Source organism: Agelaius tricolor, unplaced genomic scaffold (genome assembly GCF_023055355.1).
Source record: "Agelaius tricolor isolate 1412-34295 unplaced genomic scaffold, bAgeTri1.0.p SCAF_24, whole genome shotgun sequence".
Taxonomy (NCBI): domain Eukaryota; kingdom Metazoa; phylum Chordata; class Aves; order Passeriformes; family Icteridae; genus Agelaius; species Agelaius tricolor.
In genome coordinates, this window is record NW_027269284.1 from 8,472,520 (window position 1) to 8,484,874 (window position 12,355).

Here is a 12,355-nt window from a genome sequence, read left to right on the forward strand (position 1 = left end):
TAATTTCTCCTCTTTGCACAAAACACAGAAGAATCTATTTGATTTTTGATCTACCTGATATATCAGGTTTTTACCTGATACTTAATCTCTGGATGTCTGCAGTGCAGTCACTAATCTTAGGGGAAACAGTGGCTATGAGGAAAAAGTCATGATAGGAAAGAATCTTGCTGTTAAAATTTTTAAGAATTTAATTCTTATGAATTCCTTTTGTTCTACAGGAGATCTTAAAACAAACAACATCAATCAGGGAGGTGCTCTTAAATAAGCTTTGGTTGCATCAAGCCCAAGCCCAGAATTCCAAATGCATTTTCAGAAGAAGGTCAACAGAGTTAGTGTAAATTCAGGCCACTATGATTCTCTGGAGTCTCTGAGGGTGTACATAAAAATTTTCCTCCTCTTTGCAAAACTGATGCTTAAAAGATCAGTGAGAACTGTGTAAGGCAATAAACTTTAAAACTATCCTATTGCTGGCTAGGGAGAGAGATACTGCTTATGTCACAGAGGGAATAGAAGCTTTTTCTGGACAGGCCACCCTCAACCACCTGCTTCTCCATTTTTGGGAGGGAAAGCTTGGCAGGTGGTGAATTAACTCACTCAATGCTGTGCCTGCTGGTACAGCTGAGCTAAGATGCACCCATGTGCCCATTACCTGACACAAATTATTGCTGTCTCATATAGGAAAGTTGGTGCTGAAGGTTCCTCAGTTGTGGCAGGATTTTTCTGTGGCACCAAAGTGTACACTTTGCACTTACACAGATCTCAGAGACTTTTATGTCTGTATTGCCAGTTATTATTCATTATAAAGCAGCACATGTTTCTATGGCTTTAGCTGGTCACCAGCTTAATTTCTATGAAAGTTATTCCTCATTTATAATTTGTTTTTCTCAAAGGCTGATTTGGGACGTGAGATTCATGCTTTATCTGCTGCCAGCAAATCACTGGCATCTTGGACTGCTCAGCAGGCAGCCCAGGAGTGCCGAGAAGCTTGTGGAGGGCATGGTTACCTTGCCAGTAAGTTACAGACACTGCATGCACTGATCAGAAAGAGAATGGTTATTTTGATGTGTTCTTTGTGTTCTGTTGTGCTATGATTTCTAAATTTTAGTAATGTATTTAGAAAGTGTTTTATCCTCATATCCATATTTTTAAATCTTATTTCATACCCGAAGTCATAAAAAAACCCATACAGGATATGCACCAGTGTTTGGACAGACTGTACAAGTAATTCAGTCTCAGTTTCAAATATAAAGATGCAGACGTTATAGATGAAAATTTCTCTTGGAAGTTTAATGCCACACTTTTGTAAAATCTTTACTGTACAAGGTAATCAGTGAATTTTCAAGTACATCTGTTTGTAGCAGTAGTTTTAGGTACAGGAATAGACAGCATTTTGTCACAGAATAATTATTTAATCTCTCCTAGCTTCTACTAGTACGTTGCAATACATTAAACTGTGCACTTGTTCTTAAGTGAATCGTCTGGGTGAAATCCGAAATGACAATGATCCAAACTGCACATATGAGGGAGATAACAACGTCCTGCTCCAGCAAACCAGCAACTACTTAATGAGCTGGATGAATTGCATAAGAGGTATGTTTTCATTGTGGAACCTTGCTGCACCTAACAGTGTGTAGCTAATGGAATCAGGAGGTAATTTCATACTGAAAGCAATTGACAGTCATTTAATAATTTTGTGGAACATAAATAATGTGCTTCAGACTCCATCATATGGTGCATTCCCAATACAGAAATATTTGCTGCAAGAAATATTCTTTCTTCTGTCTTGCAGCAGCTAGCTAGATGTTTTGCCATCCCTAATCAGGTTAAGCCATATCTTACTCCCTGAGAAGTGCAGTTTAGTTCAACTGAATTACCTCAGCATTGCATCCAGGTCTGAAGAGCTGTCTGTCTACATGGGAAGATAGTCATGGCCTTTGGTTTTAAACTAGAAGATGAGAGATTTAGATTAGATGTTAGGAGGAAATTCTTCTCTGCAAGGGCAATGAGACACTGGCACAGGTTGGCCAGAGAAGTTGTGGATTCCCCATCCCTGGAACTGTTCAAGGCCAGGCTGGATAAGGGTTTGGAGCAATCTGGTCTAGTGTCCTTGTCCAGGATGGGAGGGTTAGAACAAGATGACATTGAAGGTCCCTTCCAGCCCAAACCATTCTATGATTCTGTGACTCTGTATTGGTAAAGTCATCATAAGTCTGTTTATTGTACTTGGAACAGTTCATATCACCTGACTTGGTAGCAATATCCATCACCACATCTTGTAGTTCTCTAGATTTTGTTTCAGTTTTCCAGGAAAGAGTTTCACTGGCATCTTACAGAGCTAGAAAACTCAGCAGTTGGAGTTGAATCTTATGGGGAAGAATTATAGGCAATGATGTCAGGTTTTTCCACACTTGTCTACCAGTCCTCTTTTGGCTGGACTAGGCCATAATAAAATAAGTATTATGGTCTAATTGCATCTGGCCTGTCAAGTGTATGCATGGCTTTGTAATAGGCTTTTAGTTCCAAAAAGTCTGATTTCTTTTCTCATAAATCATTTTTATTTTCTCTGGTATTTCAGATAAAGCTCCTTTTGAATCCCCTTTGGGAACAATAAACTTTTTGCAAGACTACCATCATATTCTTGGCTGGAAATTCACAGCCATTAGTGTTGAAGATTGCATGGACTCCTCAGGTAGGCTTCTGCTGTTATTAGACTGATTCTAGAACTTTAAATTCCTTTCCAATGGAAAGGATCCAGAGATTTGAGATTCAACCTGTGCTGCTTATTAGATATTTGTCATATTTGCTGACATTTCTTGTATTACATGCATTTTTATTTACTAAGAACATAGTTTGCATTTCAAAACACATTCAAAATATGCATTTTTGCATTTTTCATATGCAAAAATGAATTTCCCCAAAATTAATTTCTGGAATGGAAGATAGCATCAGGTATTACTTTTTCTCTATTCTTCCCTTAAAATAGCACCTCTGAGTTAGGGTTTTTCACCACTGTATTGCTGTTTTCCAGTTCTAAGGGGATTAATTGCCACTACCTTCTATGACTAAAATAGCTTCTTTTAGAAAGCCATACAAGGGATTTACAAGCATGTTGAAAAGGCACGAATTTCATCTGCTTTTGATTGATGCTTTTTGTTGTATAGAGAAAAATTAGTAATGGTGGTAAAAGAGTTCCCTGTAGTTTTCCTGCTTTATTCTGCTATAATCAAATCAAGTATGACATTAGATGCTGTTCCCATTTGTGTATCACTGAGCCCAGATTGGCCCTTGGACACAAAAGTTAAAAAAAATACCAACACATAATGAGAGAGCAACAGCACATGTTCTCTCCTCTCATGCAATACCTACTGAACCAGACCATAGTTTAAAAAATGTCTGAATCTGTTTCTTGATCCATTCTGTTAGAAACTGGACTGTTAATCTAAATGCCTTAATTTAGGCAGCATGTGAACGCTCCCTATACCATAAGGTATCCTCTACATTAAATCTTCAGCTGAGAAACAAGCTTCCTGGATTCATGCAAGGACTTCATGCTGAAAAACCTTTTACCTTAATGGTTCTAGGCTGCTCTTAGAAATATGACACAATTTTGTGCAAAGCTAGTAATTTAAATGTGATTACATTCAGCCACCAGTGAAAACAATGGTGCAAGTCACATGCTTCCTGTAACTGTGGACTGTCTTCTGTTCTTGTACTCTCAGAAGAGACTTTGTACCTTGCAGGTCTAAGCCTTCATATGAAAAAAAAAAAAACAACAAAATTTATTCAAGTAAGAAGTCTAAACTGAGCTGTGGATACACCTTGCCTTCCAGCTTGGGATCAGTTTGAAGTGGTGTTTGGCCAGACATGATTATGTCTTCAACTGTACCCTCACAATCTGACTGTAATCCCCAGATATTTATTGTATCTACATTAATGGAAAAAGTGACATGTCAATGGATTGATTAATTGATGGTTTCACTTTTCATCTCAAGTAACAAAATCTGGGGCTGGCAATAGAATTTTCATGTGACTTTTTGCATCATAACTGTGAATGTTAAAAATTTTGCTTTTTTCTTTTCAATAGTTCCTTTAGCAGCTTATAAATGGTTGGTTTGCTATCTGCTCCGAGAAAGTGACCTAAAAATGAATAAGGAGAAGCAGGCTGGACAAAGTGATTTTGAGGCAAAAAACAACTGTCAGGTAATACTTATTAATCTTTCTTATTTTATTTATTTCTTTTCATCAAGTCTTTCCATTTCTTTTAGTTTTATCTTCTTTTGTCATAAAGTACAATTTCCTGAACCATAAAGCAGCAAGTCAAATAACTAATAAAACTTAATACCTGACTGTGTGCATTGCATAGAACATGATAGCATGAGGACAGTTACCATCAGTAGAAATCTTCCAGGATATATTCAGGATATATTTCCCTTCAGAGAAGTTGCAGGCATGTGCTGTGTGATGTCTGCAATTTTGATAGCACAACTTCTGAAGACTAAATCTGTTAGTATTAAATAAACTGCAGCATCTGATTATTACTTCTCCATCTGCACTTGTGGCCAAATACATAGTGTAGGAAAGAATCTTGCTCTGGCAGGTAGGTAAACTAGATGACCTAATAGGTCTTTTTCATCTCTAATTCCTATAGTGCAAAGTACTCATGAAAGATACCAGACTGACAGCATTGGAACCTGAAAAGGAAACATTGACAATTTACATATAGCAGATCCACTCTCTCACCAGATAGTTTTAACAGCTAGGAATGGCTTAACTCCAAATTTCAGTATTTATCCCCAAGCTCACCAGATTCCTCTACTACCTCCATGAGAAAAATTGGCTCACATCCAAAGAATGAGCACTTGTCATTGGTCAGTTCCCTGAAGATGGCTGGTGTCATTTACTTTATCTGCAAAGCTAAAAAACAGCAGGAAGGAATAGTCAACATTCAACTCTGCACCTAGAAAGTCCCAGCCTGTCTTCAACAGGGGATGATCTGTGTCAAACCACTAACAGGGGGAGAAAATCTTTCCTGCTTTTACCCTAGAAGCAGCTTATAGAGAAATTCTTCAGGGTCAAATCCAGACTGGGAATTGCCAGAAACTCCAGGCTGATTGCCTGTCAGTTAGCCAGGTTTTGGTGAAGCTGGTGTTTGGGCCAGTGCATTAGAATGGTGAGCTCAGAAGTATGAAGATTTCCTTATCTATTATATTTAAAATTCAGAGAGGTTTGGGCACACAACTGCTTTTGAGATAGGTGTAGATATACTTTAGGTCATTAGTTTTTCTTTTCTCTCTACAATTCATCCTCAGGACAGCAGGACTTTTTATTTTAAATGTCATGCCTCAAAAACATTTGAAAATGATTTACAAGCTATGCTTTGAAGACATGTACATATTTGATTTAAAACTTTCTGGGCATGAAGAAACACTTTTCTATCAGCCCAGTGGTTGACTAATACAAAATATTTGTTCGTGCTATGGGGGATCTGGAAGAGATTCCTAGTCTATCCCTAGGTTATTTTGGTTTGGGCACAGCTTGATAGAAACAGTACAGAAGTGCAATCAATGGAAAGAGGAAAATAGAATTATAGAGGAGAACAACAGGAAAATAATTCTTAATGTTTCATTTGGGATGTTAAGATGCATTTCATTCTGAGTAGGGAATTAGCATATCTCAAAAAAACATCTAATAATGGGGCAGTCCTCCTTAATGCTGCAGAGAATAAAGGATGTGTATTTTGCTGTTTATAAATGTATCTGAGCTTGGACATAAGTGTGCCACAGGGCAGCTGCTGTTGACAGAGACAGTGATCTTTGCAATGTGACTTTTTTATATGCTACAGTGGATCTAAATACAAGGATATTGTGATTATTTAAAAGAAAAGAATTAAAATAATCAATTAATTCTACAGGAAAAAAATTAAACACCCAAACCTTAACAAAACCAACTTAAAACAAACATGAGTTACATCATTGCAGCAAGTCAGCCAGGACAGCAATGGCATCATATTCCCCTGCTGTTCATCAGCTAGAGTGTTGTCAGTCAGCAATCCATTCCATGGCAGCACATATAACAAAGCTGAAGTACATAAATGTAGACAAGTGTTCCTATGTTAGTACATACAATCACTAAGGTACTTTGCATTAACAGTAACTGGTGACTTGTCTTTCTCATCAGATAGCTGGGAAGGACTAGATGAATAGTTCCTTCAAACCATAGTGCAATCTATTACAATCCATCAACAGAATCCACTCATGCTAACATGATCAGATTTTTTTTTTTTTATTATTTGAAGGGACTGTAATAATTTTTCAATAGGAAGATTTGTATTCTCTTTATAAAACTCTGGATCATATTAAATAAATATAAGCCTACCTTTTTCTTCTTAGATTCATGTAGGTTTCTTAACAATCCTAAAATCAGTAGACCTGATTTTACATTGTCTTCTCTCTGATGTAGCTTCTTGATGCCATAAAGCCTGGCTGAAACTGCCAAATTACACTGGTAATAGGCATTCCATCTTACTTCTAATAGGCATTTCATGAGACATTCCATAACTAACCTTTGCACAGACATTGTGGGAAGTGTTTTCTCCTACTGTTAGAATTTTTCAAACTAGATCATCACACATGAATCAGCAGAACTCCACTAACTTCACCAATGCCATTCTGCACAGGCTGAGGGCTGGTTCTCTGTGTTTTGCTGTATTTTTTCCCTCAGTGTTTGTGTTTGTGTTTTGTTCCTCAGTGTTTTTCTCCCCTGTCTCCTCAGGTGTACTACTGTCGGTCTCTGGCTCTGGCTTTCATTGAGCAGACAGCCTTACAGCGCTTCCACGACTACAGCCACGATCCCAGTGTCCCAGCAGCTCTGCAGCCAGTGCTGAGGCATCTCAGTGCTCTCTATGGGCTCTGGTCCTTGAGTAAACACCTGGCTGTGCTCTACCAAGGTGAGGTCAGCTCCCTGAATGTGCTGTGCACGTCACTTTTATAAAAAGTACAAAAAGTACTCCCTGGCCAGGGCAGGGAATCCTAGTGATGATTTATGTTACAGCATTTTCTTACTGCTTATTTAATACAAAACAATCATTCCCGACCAAATTTTCAGGAGCAGGAATCTGCAGTGAAAAATTAACCTAAAAGTCTCTCTCTTACCTCAGAGATGATGGAGAGAGAAGAAGTTTTCCTGTGATCCAGTGCTTTTGTGAGAGGATGAGGGATAGGCAGCAAGATGCTGTAGTGCAGCTCATTACTGCAAAAGGCTCTGTATAGCTTAGATTAAGAGTTTTGCAGTCAGCTCATTAATGAAATACTGTCAGTTCAATTACACAGGTGCAGTTACTTACTCTTGACTACTGAACTCATGAACTTGGCAAAAAGTTTTTATCAGTGTAATCTTAACTGGTATAAGCTTCTCTGTGAATATTTTTTAGGTGGCTATGCTTCAGGGGAACGACCTGGGAAATTTATTCAGGATGCTATTCTGAAGCTCTGTTACAGGGTAAGCCTGTTTATTGTGATTAAATATATAGTATATAAACACTAAAAATGAGATACATAGCTTACAATCATCAGATTATTCTGTACTTCATGGGATAAGTTAGCAGGATATTACAGTAATGGTTTTTGAATAATTTTCTGTGAAGTTTAGCAACTCACTGACCCTGAATCTAGTCTTAATTTATTTCAATAAATGGAAAACAATATGCCCTACCAAACAACACCATAGCATTTGTGGCCTTGCAATCTTTATTAGAAAGCCAGTGAAATATTTCAACACAGTTCTTTTTATTTAATTTCTAAGTGATTTTGTGGGGTTTTTTTCTTAACACTAAAGCTTTCCAAACTGCAACATATTCTTTGCAGGTCAGCAGCACTTCAAAGAAGAATCTGGTCATTATATTTTTAAAGTCCAAAATGATTCGTGTTTATATCTGTAAACAGCACCAAATTGGTTAAAATGTGTTTAAAACCCCCTAGGTAAAGGAAGAAAACATTTGAAATACAGTCTTTTTTGGCAGTTACCCTGGGAGTGAAAGAAATTGAAATAAAACTAGGCTACTAATTGTGGATTTCTCTTAAATTACCAAAGCTGGTACTTTATGCTGCTCTGTAGTTCAGCCATAGATAACTGCAGAAGTTGTCAAATGTGTCTCTTTTGGTTTTAAACAGTTGAAAGATGATGCAGTTGCCCTGGTTGATGCCTTTGCTCCTTCTGACTTCATTCTCAATTCTGCCATTGGTAAAGCAAGTGGAGAGGTAAGAAAACCCATTGTAAAATTTGTAACTTTAATCATGAAGAAGATTATTGCCTGTAATTAGCCTTAACATATTCAAGACATTTCACAAGTACAAAAGAAAAGAAAGACAATTTTTCAGTGGAAAATACTGCCAGAGTTAAATTGATGTCAGCAGAAAATGAACTTTTTCATTTACTGGAGATATACTTCAATGGGAGACTTGTATTGCTGTAGTTTGCTGTTGTGGGCATCTGTGCACTGAACTGAAAAAGGGCTGAGAGAAATTTTTTGGTGTAGTTACACAAAGCTAGAGTTAAGAGCATAAGAAGAGCCATACTGGATTCACTTCACAGAATACTCTGTGGCTGACAGGGATGGATGTTCAAAGAGAACACTGGGAAACAGATGAAAAAGTGAGGTGTGCTTTTCCTGATGTCTCAGCTGTTGGCAGTTTAAGAGATGTCTCATGCCATAGGTTCTGTTTGTATCATTCTCTTTAGTAGCCACAGATGTAGCTATTCTCCATTTTTTCCCATCCATTTTCAAATTCAGCTGTCATTTGGCTTTTATCACACCATCATTTCTACAATTTAATTATGAGTACTTTTAGAAAATACTTCCTAGTCCCAGTCCATATCTATTTACCACCTATGGGAGCCTTTTCATTCCTATGACAGACCTTGTTTTCCTTCTCTGTGTATTTTCTGCTTCTGCCATATCATTTCTGAAGTGGCATAACCAAACCTACAAGCAGGACTCGGGGTGTAGGTGCACCATGGAGTTGGCTACAACAGCTCCTGGTCTCTCCCTTCCTTTTTCTTTTTACATATTTCAAGATCTGTCTTTTTTCCAAAATCTCAGCAACACAAAATTCTTGCTTACTGATCCAAACCTACTCATCAGGGCTGAGCTGTGGGATAACTATTCTGCAGAGGCCAGTGTCACAGCACAGTTTGGGTTGTTAGTTTGGGTTGGTGTGGATGGATGCTGCAGACAATCCCTGGAGCCTGGGGAGCCTGCCAGGATGTTTGACAGGAATGCTGCATCAGACTCCGTGGTTTTCAGTATTTCATGTGAATTCTTGTCTGAAGTTGCCCCTTGTTCCCATGGTGATCCAGAAATACAGAGGGCAGAACAGATGTTTCTAAGCTGACCTAACACAATGATTACTTTGTTAGCAGTCTTTACAAATGAGGCAGGAAAGGCTGGCTGTACCTATCCAGCCATCTCCTAGAGGGTTGTAATCATCACTGGAAACTTTGTTTCCATTTCTATAAGTTTTTTGAGGATTAAATTGATGCAAGAGGTCATGGGAGGGGAGCTCTGAAGGTAACTCTTCAGAGAAAGAACATAGTTTGTTAGAATGTTAAAAGTATCTCTATTGGCCAAAAGCCCATTTTAACACATTTTTCTGGCTCTAGCAGAAGCTGGGAGCAGATGCTTTAGGCAGAAATGGAAAATATGGTACAAGTACACAGTGATCCATTCCTAGAATAGTATCCCCTCTCCAGCAGTCACCTGGAGATTTCTTATCAGTGGCTGATAAAGTTGTCATGATGGATTTGGCTGGCTCTTTATTGGGTACCTCTTAGCTCTTACAAATGCAGAAGCCATAGAGACTTATTAGTATTAGATATTAATATTAGGAGTATAATATATGAGAAATGAATGTAGGAATCTAAACACTTCCTCATACACTTACTTTTTTATAAATTCATTGAATCATTGAGAAAATAATTTTAATCAGTGCTATTCAACCCATGTTCTATAAAATTCAGGAAGGTTTTCTGAATTGCCTGTAAGTCTGTGGTTTTCAACTTGTGTAAATATTTACACAACTGAAATTCAAAAAAGGCTGCCAATCCTTCACTCAAAATGCTTATTAAAGATCATTGTCTCCTGGCTGTCTATGTTTAATCCTCTATTCATTGATAGCTTTGCACCTTCTAAGAACCAATGCAAACATTTTAGTAAAAATTACAGTATTTTAAAGAATAGATTATCCAAGTACAACAAAAAGGTGAATTTAATTCAGGATAAATTGTGTTGTGCTGCAGTGGAGTGCCTTGCACTGTAAGCCACAGATCATAGTCAGAGCTGAAGAAAGATTTCAAATTTTTTTATAGGCAGCCTTAAGCCCTAAAGAAGAATTCAGATTCTCTTTAAAAGGAACTTTTGATGGTGTGGATAATTTCTCCATAAAAGTGAATCTTTATTTCTCCATAAAAGTGAATCTTAATCTCAGCCTAAATCTGTGAAGGTATTGCCACATTTATTTCAGGATTAATTAAAACTTGTTAGACAATATTTAATCCGAATTAGAATGGAATAAGTAGTTGACATTAGGCCATGTAATCAAGGTAAAATATATTTAATATTAAATGTATTATATTTCAGTATTTATGTCATCACAGATATTTAGAACCACAGCATCTTTTGATGAAGAAAAAAGGCATTTCACTTTACCTCACTGACTGCTTTTGTACTACATTATTATTTTGCTACACTGTGCTCTCTTACTGCTGAAAATATGTTCTTTCTTTTCTGATTTTGCTATAAAGTTATTTAAAGTTTTAAGCTTTTGTAAATTATGAATTAACAAATATTGTTAAAATTCTACTTTTGCAAAATTTGTTTCTTTTTAACTCTTCCGCAAAAAAAATTGCAAATTAGTAAAATGACAAATAAGCAATCTGCTCTCGAGAGAAGAATTTCTTATGCTCAAATCAAACAGTTCACACTGGGAAAGAAGTTCTGTTCCTTTCCAGAAGTGTGTTCAAACAAAGATAACAGCAGCTGTCCATGAGTGCTCTCAGACACAGCCCTCAGGTTTGGACAGAACAAAGATTGGCTTAATCTAATCTTGTTTCCAAATTTCTACCTTTGATAGTACAACTCCTGTCAAGTTGAAAACCAGAGATAATAAAGGTTTCTGGTTTCCTGCTCTTATCCAAGCATGGTCTAAATGATTTATACAGAAATCTGATTTTGAAATTTTGTGCTTATTGTTCTGTTTGTTCTTGCCTGTACATAATTATTCACATTTGTTATCTAGAAATTCAATCAAAATCTCATTTCAGCCAACAAGTTAACTTAATAATTTGTCTTGTGGAAGTTTTGTTTCTTCTCTGTGCATTAATTCTTTTTAATTATTATTTTGCAGTTATACAAAAATATGTGGGGAGAGATCCTTCAAGGCAACAAAGCTCTGAGCAGACCTTCATGGTGGGCAGAATTTTGCATGAATAAACCTGTTATAGGCAGGCTGAGGTCAAGATTGTAAACCAAACAAGCTTTAAGAGTCTGGATGGGCCGGAGATGGATACCTTGTGACAAACATCAGGAGGAAATGAGGCCTCATGAACACTGAAAATGGAAGGGATTTTCACTGAGAGGTGCCAGGTTTTAAAATAACTTTGAAATCAAGTCCAACTTGATCTGAGGGACTGTTAACTTAATAATGACAAGATCAAGAGCAACACATCTGCACACTATACATATTTACTCAATTAAATTTAAAAAAATGAAGATTTATTTTAATCATTGCTTTGCAAAGTTTATATTAAAAAGATTTTCCAATCACTCTCTTGTTGTTATTTTCATATTCCAGAAGGTAAATAATTTAAAAAAAAAAACATTTTCCACCAGGGATTATGAATAAGCTGATAAAGGCAAAAAAAACATTAGGACAGGCTGGAAAAAACCTGTACTAACTATGATTATAGTGAGAGAACATGGGGAGAGCATCTTTCCCTCTGCTCCCCTGTCCTCAGATTGCAGAGAACCAACCTGTATTGCCTTTCAGAAGACCAGAAAGGAAGAGGCCAGCACAAGCAATGGTTTCACTGTCAGCAGAGGCAGCTGTCTGTCCTTGGGGGCACAGGATGTCTCTGGGAGCTTGCTGGCTGCCCCAGTTCTGAGGAACCAAACAGAAACGTGGCAGTGTGGAAAGATGGCTCTGATTAGTGGCACACCCTGTGTTGTCTTAGCTCAGAAGTGGGAAATTGGAAACAATCACACTGTTAGCTTTTAGCTGAAAGGAATGTTCTTTCAGTAAAGATAGCTTCTTAGCCAGACTAAGAGTAGTCTTTAAATGTTAATAATTTTACCACATCACGT

At 37.2% G+C, this 12,355-nt stretch overlaps 1 protein-coding gene across 2 annotated transcripts in view; it reads left to right on the top strand.

Annotated features, from left to right (window-relative positions):
• ACOX3 (acyl-CoA oxidase 3, pristanoyl) overlaps nucleotides 1-11,818 on the top strand; it is a 31,789-nt gene extending 19,971 nt beyond the window's left edge. For both annotated transcript variants that reach the window (XM_071447487.1, XM_071447488.1), the window contains 8 exons: nucleotides 891-1,011; nucleotides 1,471-1,590; nucleotides 2,576-2,689; nucleotides 4,085-4,200; nucleotides 6,772-6,946; nucleotides 7,430-7,497; nucleotides 8,169-8,255; nucleotides 11,400-11,818. In XM_071447487.1, coding sequence (XP_071303588.1) covers nucleotides 891-1,011; nucleotides 1,471-1,590; nucleotides 2,576-2,689; nucleotides 4,085-4,200; nucleotides 6,772-6,946; nucleotides 7,430-7,497; nucleotides 8,169-8,255; nucleotides 11,400-11,519 — 921 coding nt within the window. In that variant the 3' untranslated portion in view covers nucleotides 11,520-11,818. The remainder of the gene's footprint in view (nucleotides 1-890; nucleotides 1,012-1,470; nucleotides 1,591-2,575; nucleotides 2,690-4,084; nucleotides 4,201-6,771; nucleotides 6,947-7,429; nucleotides 7,498-8,168; nucleotides 8,256-11,399) is intronic.
• The last annotated feature ends 537 nt before the right edge of the window (nucleotides 11,819-12,355 follow it).